This window comes from Prionailurus bengalensis, chromosome A3, assembly GCF_016509475.1.
Source record: "Prionailurus bengalensis isolate Pbe53 chromosome A3, Fcat_Pben_1.1_paternal_pri, whole genome shotgun sequence".
Lineage (NCBI taxonomy): Eukaryota > Metazoa > Chordata > Mammalia > Carnivora > Felidae > Prionailurus > Prionailurus bengalensis.
The window spans coordinates 49,989,319-50,004,170 of record NC_057354.1 but is presented as its reverse complement, the minus strand read 5'-3'; the positions used below and the strand labels follow the sequence as shown (position 1 = coordinate 50,004,170).

Below are 14,852 nucleotides of genomic sequence, written 5' to 3'. Positions count from 1 at the left end.
TGTTTAAAAAGGTACACGGCAAATATATACACAAATATATAAATATATACAACAATGGCTTGCTGCCCTTTTCAAAGCAGACGCCTGAAATCAGACCAATCCCAGGGTGACTGGGATGCTGCCTCTTTAGTTCAGATAAACAAGATGAATGTTAACACCTGAGGCTTTGGTCAGAATTTTTTTTTTTTTTTTTTAGTCAACCTTACTGAGGTATAATTTATATACAAAACTGTATCCATCTAAAGTGCTAAATTTTAACATGGTTTTCGTGAAATTAACAGAGGAGCAGGACAGATGATTCCAGACTGCAAACATGAAAATCATTTCTCTGTTCTAGGATGGATGTAGTACAGGTTCTGAAAGAACATTTATTTTTTCCCTTCTTTTAAACCATAAGGGGCCTGGACTCATGAGCATATAGCAAGGGAGTGTTCAGGGGTACACTGGTGGCCAAGGGATGCTGGTCCAAATTTGGACATGAAGACCCAGGAGGAAAAATCAGGGACAGAACTTTTTGAAAGGATGTCTCTCCAGAGATAAAATACTGGAATATGGCTACTGAAGGATTACATTCTGAATATGAATTGTCTTAAAAGCTTCAAAACCATTATGGGAAGTATGTAGGTCTGGCATATAAAACTTTAGCTACTGAAATGAGTTAATTAATAGAGCAGATGAAGAGTAGAGAAAACATGCCACAACAGTTTTGAAGAGAACTACTAATGGTGTCTGTTGCCACCAGCTCAAAAACAGTGTCTACTCAAAAGGTTTCGAGGGTCAGCAAAGAACCACACACGACCAGCAGACCTACTGAGCAGTCAGGGGGAAAACACTCAGTGGCTAGAAGCTGGAGGGTGGCCCTCAGAGCTGGAGGGTACAAAGGGCGCTAGAGAAGGAGATCAAAGTGGGGAGGGAAAGAGTTCAGAGCTGGGCAGTGACTGTGTTTCTCCACAGGAGCAGTTAGGGGGTGAACATACACAAACTCCCTCCTCCTTCTTGCCGGAAGCCTGTGATCCCCACCCTAGCAAGCAAAGCTGATGGGGCTCAGACTCCAGCTCCCTCCGCACTGCTGAGGCCACTCTCGTCTGTCACCCCCCTCTCCTCCTGGACCCACTGGGCAGCACCATGTCAGCCTGGGTCCTAGGTCCGTGCCAGTTCATGACTTACCCAGACTGCTGCCTCATACCAGTCTGAGTTTGGGGCAACTTCCTGCCTTAACCTCTCCCAATGCAGCTTCTGGCTTAAGTCATGGTCCTAGTCATCTGACATGCTGGTAAACACTGGGACAGGACAGGCCACCCAATACCCTTGGGGATCTCAGTTGCCCTGAGGTGGTCACCAGATGCTAGTGTGAGTATGGACAGTCTGGTGCTCCAGGGAAATTCAGATTCCTGGGCCCCAAACCACACCGGAGCCAGCTTCTCTGGGAATTGCATTTTTGACAAGTTCCCAGATGAGTCCGAGGCAGGGCATCCAGCCCACATGCTGATAAACCATTGTCTCTAAGTAGAAGAGATCCCGAGAGCTCTGACGTGAGCAAGGAGAACCATGCAGTGAATGGCCAGGGCCCTCTGCCCAGCATACCTCCAGGCTGCCGGGCGAATTGGAAGATGTGCACACGGGTGCCAGTGCTTCCTGCGTCAAACATGATGCCATAGAAAACCTCATGACCATGTGTAGCTGTCCCCAGAGGACTATGAGCCTGCTGGCCCCTCCGGGCCCCAGACGCTACCTCAGTGATGCTGAAGAAGGCCTGGGTGGCGGAGGCCCAGTGCCACTTGATATAGGCGACATAGATGAACAGGCAAATGAACAGCCCCAGAGGGTAAGCCACTTTTGTCATCTTCAGGTTCCCATTATTTGGTATTTTTCTCATGTCTCTATCTGCTGAGGACTGTGCTGAAGCTGTTGGTGAAAAGGGAGGGAAAGCAGGAAAAACATGTTAGCAAGCTTCCAGGGCGAGTCAGACAAACATTTGTGCTCGGAGACAAAACATTCAGCCAGAAACTGGTCTGCATTTTTCTGCCTGGAATGAGAAGCTTCATTTGGTCTTCAAAGAGCTTCTAGAAGGTATGAGCCCACTTTATAGAAGAGAAGAGGGGGTGCCTGGGTGGCTCAGTCGGTTGGGCGGCCGACTTTGGCTCAGGTCATGATCTCGCAGCTCGTGAGTTCGAGCCCTGCATCGGGCTCTGCGCTGACAGCCTGGAGCCTGCTTCAGATTTTATGTCTCCTCCCTCTGCCCCTCCCCCATCCACGCTCTGTCTCTCTCTCTCTCAAAAATAAATAAACATTAAAAAAATTTTAAGAAGAGAAGAGGAACTGAGGCTAGTTATATGTATATATACATATACATACATATATAAAGTCTCTCTCTCTCTCTCTCTCTCTCTCTCTAAGACTATAGTCTTTATAAGACTAGATAATCTGTTCAAGGCAGGAGGTCTTGCTGAGGCTGACTCGGAGCACAGATCCACAGCTGCCAGCTCTAAGGCAAGTGCTGTTCCAGACAAGTGGCTTTTGGATTTATGGGCACTTTAAAAAGCCAGATGTAAATGGTATCCCCAAACCTCTCAAGGTACAGGAACATGTGTCCAATCCATTCTTTCAGTTCTCGCTTCCTCTTCTATATAGGTGTTCACTTCTCAGAAGGCTTAAAGTCCCATCCTTTGGGGACTATAGAGAGCCCCAGCCACGTCTGAGAAATGCAGCTCATCTTCCTGGAAGTTTCACAGGAGATGTCTTGTTTTACTCAGGCAGAATACTCCGCCAAGGAGGAAATAATGCCTATGTGCTTTCCAAGCCTATGAAATCCTACCTGAGCAGCAAAAGAAACTAACTCCACGCCACTGTCTTTGGTTCAATACCCCTCAGCCCCTCAAATAAAGCATTCATTCAAGCTTTCTTGGCAGCTTCTGGTATAAGACACCATGTGGGAACCTGAGGCTTCAAAGAATAAGAAGCAGGGTGCTTGATTCTCAGGGCTCCCTACCCTTGGGGAATGTCCACCTGTCTGTCCATCCCTCACTCTGTAAGTTGTAAATGGAGTGGACTCTCTTGGGAGTAAGGAGACAGGGAAGTACAAGGCTGAAAGCAGGACATGGGTTTATACTCTGCCCATAGCAGCATGTGACTGTGGGCAAGTTAACCTTCATGAGGGCTGGTCTCCTCATCTGTAAGGGGGAAAGCTGCTTTGTGATGCTGTTTGGGGATACAGTGAGATGTGTGATGTGCTCAGAAGAGGACACAGAGAAGGTGCCAGCCCATATTCAATGCTGGCTTTATAGCAGGGTAGTGGGAGGTAACACCCCCCTTGGAACCAGGGACAGTGACAGGCAGGAGTGCTGGAAGATAGTGTGACTACACTCTCTGGGAAGAAGAAAAGCAGGGGCCAGAGTTAAAAGTGCAGGGGGCAAGCCTGTGGTGGTCTTCACACCAACCTTGAGGTTGTCTGGGCAGAGGAGAAATGGAATGAAAGTGGCCCTTGGGGTGGTGGGGAAGGGAGTCCAGGACTTCTGTGGCCACTCCTTTCCAGGATCTAGCCCTGCAGCTACACCTGGATGCCCTCAGATCCAAGAGCACTGCCCAAACCTTTGGATGTCTCTGTGTTCCTGCTCAGGGGGACACCAGTGGCCCACCACCCAAGCTTAGGCAGGGAGCAGGGCAAATCACCCTTCCCTGAGCATCTGCTGTGCACAGGGCTGAGGGAAAGTCTATGTTGGCAGGACCAAGGAGCAAGCCTCCTCCCCACCCCTATTCCTGCCTAACTTTGAGCCTCTCTTGGGTCTCACTTGGGAGCTTCTTACTGCTCTTAGGATCGTGGTGCACACCCTGGATCCTCACCAGCCTTTGTAGCTTTCTCTCATCCTCTCTTGCCTTTGCTCATCGTGCTCTGAGAACCTAGTGCCTCCTTCTGTCCCTAGAACTCAGCTTCTCTCTGCCTTAGTCCCTTTGCACACACTGTTACCAGTTCCCAGAATGCTCGTGCAACCCAGTCAACCTTGTTCTCATCCCCAAGCCTCAGCTGAAATGTTATTGTCCTCACCATCCCTGACCACCCTCAACTTGAAAGATCCTTACCCCCATTATGCTCTCTCTGTACTTCCTGCCCCCTCTGGCCTGGTACCCCCATAATCTGTAACAATGCCAGGATCTGTGGGATTAATTCCTGAAGGTCCATGTCACCCTCTACGCCATGAGCTTCAAGGTCAGGAACTTATCCTGGTTGTGCCACTGCAGCTCAGTTGAGAACACAGGTCCCTATCTAGAAGGATGGAGGATGCACCTCTATCCCTGTCTACCTCCCATACTGTCACCAGACACACAAGAGTCCCTATTTTGGGGTGCCCAGGTGGCTCAGTCAGTTAAGCATCTGACTTTGGCTCAGGTCATGATCTCACAGTTTGTGAGTTCAAGCCCCACATCGGGCTCTCTGCAGTCAGTACAAATCCTGCTTCAGATCTTCTGTCTCCCTCTCTCATGTACATGTGTTCTCTCTCTCTCTGAAAAATAAACATTTAAAAAAAATAAAAAGAGTCCCTGTTTCAAATCCTTTAATGAGGAGAGGAACATCAGCAAGACAGTAGAATAGGGAGCTCTAGGCCCTTGCTCCCCCACAGAAATATTAGAAAAAAATTGGGACTGGCTGTAATATTTTATAGGCATTCTGAAAAACAGTCAAAGATCCATAGATTTCTACAAGCAAGTGCCGAATCAAGAAATCACATTCAGAATGTTTGTTAAGTTCAGTGGTGTTTACTCATCCTTGCCCCCACCCCTCTCTGCACAGTGCAGTCTAAAGGAAGCAGCAGCTCAGTGTCTACCTATCTCCTTCCTTCAAACTGGAGGGATCAGAGCAACATTCTAACCTATCTTCAGGCTGCCCAAGAGACAGGTCTCTGTTTTGCCTGACTTGGAGCTCAGAGCTCCAATGGGGGAAAACCGTGGAAGGCAGCTATGGGTACTTCTTATGAAAGTCACGGGGTGACTGCAGAACCACACATGCTTGGGGCAAGAGGCCAGGTTTGTGTGTGTGTGTGTGTGTGTGTGTGTGTGTGTGTGTGTGTGTAAGAAACAAGAAAACATTGAACACCTAAGAAGGAGTGTGGATGGAACTTTTTAAGAAATTAAGACATTTAAAAGCAACCATAACACACGGGAGAATTGAAACTAATACACACACAGGCCCAGGTAACAATCCTGAGAGGACCTTAAGCCTTTGCCCTGGACTGACTCGAAGGCTCAGACACATTCTGTTAATTAGTGAAGATCTTTCATGGCACAGAACCAGTCTGCAAAGCCTCGGAGAGGTGGCTATTTTCTTAAATGCTCCACTTTTCAACAATAGAAATCACAAGGCATACCAAGATACAGGAAAATTTGGCCCATTCAAAGGAAGAAAAGGTGGCAGAAACTGTCTCTGAAGAAACATAGGCATTGGATATACCAGATAAAGACTTAAAACAACTGTCTTACATATGGTGAAACACAAGAACTGACAGAAATATGGAATATGACATATGACAACAAAATGGGAATATCAATGAAGAAATAGAAATTATTAAAAGCAACCAAATTGTGGGGCTAAATGTATTGAAAAATTCACAAGAGGGGTTTAACAGCAAATCTGAGCAGGCAGAAGAACCAGTGAACTTGAACATGGACATTAAACTTATTGAATCAGAGGAGCAAAAGAAAAAAAGACATAAGAAAAGTGAACAGAGGGGCGCCTGGGTGGCGCAGTCGGTTAAGCATCCGACTTCAGCCAGGTCACGATCTCGCCGTCCGTGAGTTCGAGCCCCGCGTCGGGCTCTGGGCTGATGGCTCAGAGCCTGGAGCCTGTTTCCGATTCTGTGTCTCCCTCTCTCTCTGCCCCTCCCCCGTTCATGCTCTGTCTCTCTCTGTCCCAAAAATAAATAAATGTTGAAAAAAAAAATTTAAAGAAAAGTGAACAGAGCCCAAGGGATTTATGGGACACCACAAGGGACCAACAGGCACATTTCAGGAGCCCCGGAAGAAAACACAGAGAGAAGGACAGAAATAATGGCTGAACTCCAAGGAGGATAAACCCAGAGACTCATGCTGAGATACACTGTAATCACACCACTGAAATCCAGAAAATAAAAGAAGGAATCTTGAAAGCAGCAAGAGAAAATCAATTTATCATGTACAAAGAATCCTTAAATAATAAGATTACCAGTCCATTTCTCAACAGAAATTTTGGAGATCAGAAAGCAGTGGGATGATATATTCAAACTGCTAAAAGAAAAATCTGTCAGCTGAGAATTTCATATTCATTAAAACTGTCCTTCAAAAATGAAGGTGAAATTAAGGCATTCCCAGATAAATGAAAGCTGAGGGAGTTCTTTGCCAGCAGACCTGCCCTACAACAAATGCTAAAGGTTGACATGAAAGGACGCCAAACAGTAACAGAAATCCATAAGAAAATATAAACATCTCCAAAGAAGTTAAATACGTGGACAAACACAACAACCAGTATTAGTGTATATTTGGTTTGTAACTCCACTTTTTATTTTCTTCAGCATTAAAAAAAACAAATGCTGAGGGGTATGTGGGTGGCTCAGTCTGACTTCAGCTCAGGTCATGATCTCACAGGTTTTGAGTTCAGGCCTCTCATTGGGCTTTGTGCTGACAGTGTGGAGCCTGCTTGGGATTCTCTCTCTCTGCCCCTCCCCAACTTGCACTCTTTCTATCTCAAAATAAATAAAACAAAGCAAAACAAATGCTGTGACATCAAAAACAAATTAGGAAGATATATGATATAAAGGAGAAGAGTTAACATATGTAATTCAAGCTAAACTGGGATAAATTTTAGAACAGACTTATAATTTCAGGATGTTATATGTAATCTCTGTGGTAATCACCAAGAAAATATCTAGAAAAAATATATAAAAGGAAATGAGAAGGGAATAAATACTGTCCTTAGAAAAGAATCAATTACACCCAAAGGAAAGCAATAATGGAGGAAATGAGGGACAAAAAAAGCTGTAAGACCTACACAAAATAAAATGGCAAAAGTAGTCCTTCCCTGTCAGTACTTTAATTTTTAAATTTTTTTAAATGTTTATTTAGTTTTGAGAGAGAAGAGACAGAGCATGTGGGAGGGAGAGGCAGAGACACAGGGACACACAGAATCCAAAGCGGGCTCCATGCTCTGAGCTGTCGGCACAGAGCCTGACAGAGGGCTCAAACTCACGGACCGTGAGATCATGACCTGAGCTGAAGTTGGACACTTAACCAACTGAGCCACCCAGGCACCCCTCCCTGTCAGTACTTTAAATGTAAATGGATTAAACTTTCCAACCAAGATACATAGAGTAGCTGAATGGATAAAAAAACAAGATCCAACCGTATCATTCTACAAGAGACTTACTTTAGATCTAAGGGCATATACAGACTGAAAGTAAAAGAATGAAAAAGATTCCATGAAAAGAATAACCAAAACAGAGAAGAAGTGGCTATACTAACATTAGACAAAACAGACTTTGAATCAAAAACTGTCAGAAAAAATAAAAACATACAATGATAAAAGGGTCAAGTCTCCACTAACAATTATAAACATATACAACAGAGCTCTTAAATATATGAAACAAACAGAACTGAAAGGAGAAATAGTTGTACAATAATAGTAGGAGAATTCAATATCCCACTTTCAATAAAGGATAAAAAAACCAGACAGAAGATCAATAAAGAAATAGGGAACTTGAACAACACTAAAGACCACCTGGACCTGAGAGGCACATACAGACCACCCAACAACAGCAGAATCCACATTCTTCTCAAGTGCACATGGAACATCCTCCAGGACAGACAAGATGAGAAGCTACAAAACATGTCTTAATGTATTTTAAAAGATCACAATCAAAGTATATTTTCTGATTACAGTGGAATGAAACTAGAAATCAATAGAAGAAGGAAAGCTGGAAAACTAAACACCACACTCTTAGCTCATGTGTCAAAAAAGAAATCAAAAAGGAAATCAGAAAATACCTTCTGACAGGTGAAAATGAAAACACAACATACCAAACCTTTGGAATGCAGTGAAAGCAGTACCAAGAAGGAAATTTATAGGGGCGCCTGGGTGGCGCAGTCGGTTAAGCGTCCGACTTCAGCCAGGTCACGATCTCGCCGTCCGTGAGTTCGAGCCCCGCGTCGGGCTCTGGGCTGATGGCTCGGAGCCTGGAGCCTGTTTCCGATTCTGTGTCTCCCTCTCTCTCTGCCCCTCCCCCGTTCATGCTCTGTCTCTCTCTCTGTCCCAAAAATAAATAAAAAACGTTGAAAAAAAAATTTAAAAAAAAAAAAGAAGGAAATTTATAGCTGTAAATGCTTACATTATAAGAAAGATTGCAAACCAACAACCTAACTTTACACCTTAAGGAACTAGAAAAAGAACAAATTAAACACAAAACTAGAAGGAAGGAAACAATAAAAATCAAAGCAGGATAAGCAGAAGATAGAAAAACAGAGAAAAATCCATGAAGCCAAGAGCTTGTTCTTTGAAAAGATCACCATAACTGAACCTTTAGCTATACTGACTAAGGAATAAAGAGAGAAGATTCAAATTATAACTAAAATCAGAAATTAAGGGAACATTACTACTGATTTTACAGAATGAAAATGATTATAAGAGTTTTATGTTCAACTGTACACAACTGTATAATTGGATAACCTACATGAAATCAATAAATTCCTAGAAACACAACCTACCAAGATGAATTATGAAGAAATAGAAAATCTGAAGACCTATAACTAGTAAGGAGATTGAATCAGTAATCAAAAATCTCCCAACAAAGAAAACTCCTGGACCAAATGACTAGTGATCTGGTCACTACTAATTTTACCAAACATTTTAAGAAGAATCCCAAAATCTTCTCCCGAATTGAAGAAAAGGAACGTTTTAACTCATTCAATAAGGCCAGCATTACTCTAATACCAAAGCCACTACAAGACAAAGACACTACAAGAAAATACAGACCAGCATTCCTTATGAATAGTGATGCAAAAATCCTCAACAAATAGCAGCAAACTGAATTCAACCACACAGCAAAAGGACCAACTGGGATTTATTCCTAGAATGCAAGAATGGTTCAAGATTTAAAACCCATCAAGGCAAATATATCATATTAACAGAATAAAGGGGAAAAATCCGTATGATCATCTCAATCAATGCAGAAAAAACATTTAATAAAATCCAACACTTTTTAATAATAAAAATAACCAGCAAACAGGAATAGAAGAAAATACTTCAACATAATAAAGGCCATATATACAAACCCAACAACTAACATCAGACTCAATAGTGGAAGACTGAAAACTTTTACTTTAAAATCAGAAACAAGAAAGGATGTCTGTTTTCAACACTTCCATTCAACATAACATTGGAAGTTTTAGCCAGACCAATCAGGAAAGTAAAAGAAATAAAAGGCATCCAAAGTGGGAAGAAGAAATAAAATGATCTGTTCATAGATTACATGATCTTATATGTAGAAAACCCTAAAGATTCCACAAGGAAGGAAAATAACTGTTAGAACTAATAAATTCAAGGTTACAGAACACAATATCAACACACAAAAATCAGTTGTTTCTAGGGGCGCCTGGGTGGCGCAGTCGGTTAAGCGTCCGACTTCAGCCAGGTCACGATCTCGCGGTCCGGGAGTTCGAGCCCCGCGTCAGGCTCTGGGCTGATGGCTCGGAGCCTGGAGCCTGTTTCCGATTCTGTGTCTCCCTCTCTCTCTGCCCCTCCCCCGTTCATGCTCTGTCTCTGTCCCAAAAATAAATAAAAAATGTTGAAAAAAAAATTAAAGAAAGAGCAATTATTTAAAAAAAAAAAAATCAGTTGTTTCTATACACTATAATGAACAATCTGAAAAGAAAATTAAGAAAATAATTCTATTTACAATAGCATCAAAGGAATAAAATACTGAAGAATAAAATTAACCACCAAGGTGTACCTGGGGTGGCTCAGTTGGCTGAGCATCTGACTCTTGATTTTGGCTCAGGTCATGATCCCAGGGTCATGGGATCAAGCCCTGCATCGGGCTGTGTTGAGCATGGACCCTGCTTGGGATTTACTCTCTCTCTGCCCCTCTCTCCTGCTCACACATGCTCTTTCTCAAAATAAACAAACAAATAAATAAAAATTTAAAAAAGAAAAAAGTTAACCAAGGAGGTGAAAGACTTGTACCCTGAACACTACAGAACATAGCTGAAAGAAAACTGAGTCAAATAAATAGTAAGATAACCCGTGTTCATGGACTGGAAGACTTAATATTGTTAAGATATCTATACTATCTGTAATGGTCCACAGGTTCAATGCAATTCCTATCAAAATCCTAATGACTTTTTTGCAGAGACAGAAAAAAAATAAATCCTAAAATTCATAAGGAATCTCAAGGGACCCCCAAATCACAAAACAATCTTGAAAAAGAACTAATTGGATGCCTTATACTTCCTGATTTCAAAACATACTACAAAGCCACAGTAATTAAAAGCTTGTGGTAGTGGGACACATAGACCAACAGAACAGAAAATCCAGAGGTAAACCCTTACGTACATGGTAAAATGGTCTTTGATAAGGGTATCAAGACCATTCATGGGGGAAAGGATAGTCTCTTTAAGAAATGGTACTGGGAAAACTGGATATACACACGCAAAAGACTGAAGCTGGATCCTTTCCTTATACCATATACAGAAATTAATTCAAAATGGATTAAAGACCTAACTATAAAACTCCCAGAAGAGGGGAGCATAGGTGGCTCAGTTGGTTGAGTGTTTTGTTTTGCTTTTTTAAAAAGATCTTATTTCTCTTGTCTTTTCTCCACATCTCTACAAAATCTACCCAAGATGTTTACTGCCACTCTAAACCCTGGCAGCTAGAGGCTTCTCTCTTGGGCTTTTTGGTGCTCTACACATTTCCCCTCCTTGAGTAAGTGGTATGTGGAGCTATTCATTTGTGCCTTTCTTCCTTCTGGTTAGAGTGCCTCTCTAGAAGCAAGGACCAGCCCACTCATTCCCAACCCCAACACAAGGCCAGAGCCCACAGCCAGTAAGCCAGTACTTGCTGGTAAAGGAGGCTAGATGATGGCTTAGCAATTCTCTGGTAGTCAGGGAAAGATGGAGCCATCAACAGTGCTTCATGACCCAGATGATGGCCACCAACAGAAGCAGGCTGTTTGGGAAGGGGCTGTTTGGGCAGGAGACAATAGTGACCAGGTTTTCTACAAGTTTGAAATGACAGCAGGGCATGGGTCAGAAATGGAACTGACCCTTGTGAGAGAGCAGGTTTGCGGCTGTGACCTGGGGAACCATCTGCACTGAGATGTTAACTAAGATTAGGAATGAAGAAATCAATTACAGAGAGAAGATCCAGCAACAATCAAGGCTGAGATGTGACCTGGGGAATGCCCATCCCCAGGCAGCCAGTGTTCACCCTACACCCTACCCTCTCACAGGCTTCCTTTCGTTAGGTTACTGTAACCCAGAGTCTTCCATTGCTAAGAGATGATTAAACAAAAAAGTATTTATAAAGAAAGCTCTAAAGCAACCATTTCTAAGGATGAACAGTAAGGACACAAAAGTAATACTAACATCTTCCAACTCTGATGGTGCTTTTTATAAGACTCTTTATTGCCTTTCTTTCTCTCTCTTTCTTTCTGTACACTCTCTCTCCTCTTTTGCAACCAGAAGGCTGGCACCACATTTGCCTGTCTGAGCCACACGGGTAGAAGACCCTTTTTCATAATCACATTTTATCATGTCCTGTGTTAGTCTACGAACCATGTCCTACATGATCAGATTAACAGGTGGAATACCAAATTTTGAGGCAAAGGTTGCTCTTTATTACATTTGTCTACCCATTAAAAAAATACACTTTACATATGCTATATCCTGTTACCAAAGGCCTACAAGGCTGGCACTTACACTACATAACATATGACTTACATAACTTATTGCCATACGACAGCACCAAGGCCCAGAAAATGTTTGAAAACAGACTTGCCTGGAATCACAGAGCTGGCACGTGGTGAGGCACAGACCAGACTTTCTGGCTTCTGTCTCCAAATCAAATGTGCTCCATCACTTCACTTACCCTATTAATGTAAGACTCTACTTTAGACAACAACAAAAAAATACTCACATGGAATTACACATCATCATTAAAGTTACACACCAAGAAGTTTGGCATGACATAAACAGATTCCAAATAGAAAATAACATTTAGGAAGCATAGAGCCAGGAACAGCCTGGCCCACAGGAACCTCCACATCCTGGAGACCCAAACTTAAAAGCCAGTTTCACTCCACTGGGTTAAGATGTTTGTTCAGTGATACTAGTACTATGAGACAACCTCTGGAGGGGAAAATTGCATTTCCATGGGCACCACTAACACCATAAGTGTAAATGTGTTGATCAGGCCCTCCCTAGAAGGAAAACAATTCACTTTAGCTTTGTCCTTTAAAGGAAGAGTCAAGAACAAGGCTATAAGGAAGGTAAGCCAGGTGGGGAATAAAGAGTAGGCTGGGAGTAGGGTGGGGCAGGATCTAAGGTGTGCAAAGGCAAAAAGAGGTTTGGCTTAGCATATCTTGCTCCCAGCTGACTCCAGCTGGGGGCTACCTTCCATCAGAGGGAGGGTGGGGTCACAGAGCAGAATTTGGGTGTGGAGCAATGATGCCCGAGACAAGTGCCTGGCCATCCCTTGGCTATCGTTCTAGAAGCTAGGGAAGGTAGCTGAGCTTCTGGAAATACAAGCTCATCTGATTTGGATCAGTGGCCCCACAATATGTTGGACAGTTTCGTCAAGGTTTTCAGTTAAAATACACAAAAGGGCCATGTGTGCAAATGACTGTCACATATGCTAAAAACCTATCCAAAATTAAATGACATTAACAAACCACTACTTATTCTCCTGGTAGGTTTAAATGGATTTTTCTCCCCTTCTCTGAAAAAAAAAGCATACATACTGAGTCAGCCCTGTTAACATCACCCGGTGTTTCCTTTTCACAAGACAGAGTGGGCGGGGAGGTTCTTCCAGATCTCTTTACATGGTTGTCCACCTCTCTGGTTTGTCATATGAGGTTCCACAAGGGAGAGAGACACACACCTTATTAGCCAACTGATGCTTATAAGGGTGGGGGGGGAGACAGAAACAGTTTCTGGATTTGTATCACTATGCTTTTCTCCCCCATGAACCTTGTTAATATGCTGGTGACAGCAAAACAAGAACCTCCCCCAGACAAACCCTAATCCCTCCATCCATCATGAGTCTTGCACAGTGCGTCAGAAGGGCCTTGTAATCACAGTTGATATCCACCTATCCCCAAGCAACCTCTTTCCTAGAAGTTTCAGTTTCCTTCACTGACTGGGTGGCTATGGGTTAGGACCTCCATGGCATCCTGAAGGATGTAGGATATGTGGCATGATATGCATGATTCTGGAATACAAGTGTCTGGAGAGACAACTGAAACTACCCAGGCACTTCTGGGTGACTGATTCCTTTGGGTGGATGCCCAGGATATGGGGTCTGTGCCCACCATCATTTACAAAACAATTCAGGCTTTTCCCCAACCCTTAAAACCATTCTATGGCTTCTAACTTAGGATAAAAAACACCCTTCCTTCCATGTTCCCTGCCTATCTCTCCCTTCTCTTCTACCTTCCTGATGCTTCAAGGCTTTCCTCTGAAGGAAGTCCAGCTTGGTGTCCAGCTCTATCCACCTCTGGCCTCTCTCTCTCTGGTAGCCTGGAGCACTCCTGGCTCATGCCTCAGCTCAGGCAGAACCGACTGACCACCCTATGAGGTCTATTCCTGGTCACTACAGCAATGCCAGAGTTTATTGTCCTCACATCCGCAGTACTGTCAGAATGGCATGATCTTGCCCGTCACCTGGGCTTCCCACCTGGGCTGTGAGGCCCAGAAGGGAATTGGGCCTGCCAGTCCTTCCCCTACTGGATCTCCTGCATCTGGCACAGCTCTGGGAACCGGTCAGCAAATGCTGCTGAATGAATGAATGTAGCAGGGCTCCAGCTTCCTGGGGGCAGAGACCCCTACTATTTGGCCCACCCAGTTTCCAGAACACGAATCGCTCCCTTCACGGGTCAGCGGAGCCCAGAGTTCAAGGAGGACTAATGGAACCAGGACGTTAAGGCAGCAGGAGGTTAAAGCCGGGTGCGAATGACCCTGATGTCGCCTGCAAGCACCGCCGCTAAGCCCGAGGAGCTGGCAGGCGCGTGGGTCTGGACCCCTCTTCCACTCCGCGCCCCCGCTCCGGGCGGCCCACGTGCAGACCCCCGGGTCCGGCAAACTCCGCCGGCCCCACAAGCGTCCCCGCCCCCTCCCCCCCCCCCCCTTACCCTGTAGGGTCCCCTCTTCACCACGGAGGGAGGTTCCCTTTCGCGGAAGCTGGCGGGCTACCCAGGAAGCGCCCGACTCTCCTCTCCTACCGGCGTTACCAGGGCCACCACCCACAGGCCAAGAGCCGGCGGATCTTGGGAGCCTAGGCCCCGCCTACGCGCACGTCAAGTCTTTGGCGGGGCATAGCAGAACGTTGCGGATCCGGCGCGCAGGAGCGGCGTGTGGGCGGGGCTTAGCTGGATCCGCTGAGCGGTGTGGCCGTATTTTCCGCCTGGGTAGGTCTTTGTGGTTCCCTGCCGAAGGCGGTTCGGCTAGTGTTGGACTTGAATGAGGTCTCGGCCTGTCTGGCCTCCGCCTCCCAAGTGCGTCCTTCACGGGCCGTATTCGGCTCCTGCCCTGTCATGTAGGGTTTCCTCTGTGCGGTAGAGCCGGCCATGGTGCTGGCCAAAGAATTACCACCACAACCTCACAACCTTGACCTTAAC

At 44.6% G+C, this 14,852-nt stretch overlaps 1 protein-coding gene across 7 annotated transcripts in view; it reads right to left on the bottom strand.

Moving 5' to 3' along the window:
• Positions 1-14,523, bottom strand: part of ENTPD6 (ectonucleoside triphosphate diphosphohydrolase 6) — a 39,554-nt gene extending 25,031 nt beyond the window's left edge. For 2 of the 7 annotated variants that reach the window (XM_043604730.1, XM_043604735.1), the window contains exons 1-3: positions 14,367-14,523; positions 12,017-12,107; positions 1,585-1,905 (exon numbers count right to left, since the gene is read on the bottom strand). In XM_043604730.1, coding sequence (XP_043460665.1) covers positions 1,585-1,876 — 292 coding nt within the window. In that variant the 5' untranslated portion in view covers positions 1,877-1,905; positions 12,017-12,107; positions 14,367-14,523. Of the gene's footprint in view, positions 1-1,584; positions 1,906-2,567; positions 4,436-12,016; positions 12,108-12,973; positions 13,075-14,366 lie in introns of those variants that run through there. The other 5 variants (XM_043604731.1, XM_043604736.1, XM_043604733.1 and 2 more) reach the window with 4 other exon arrangements.
• Positions 14,524-14,852: the final 329 nt, after the last annotated feature.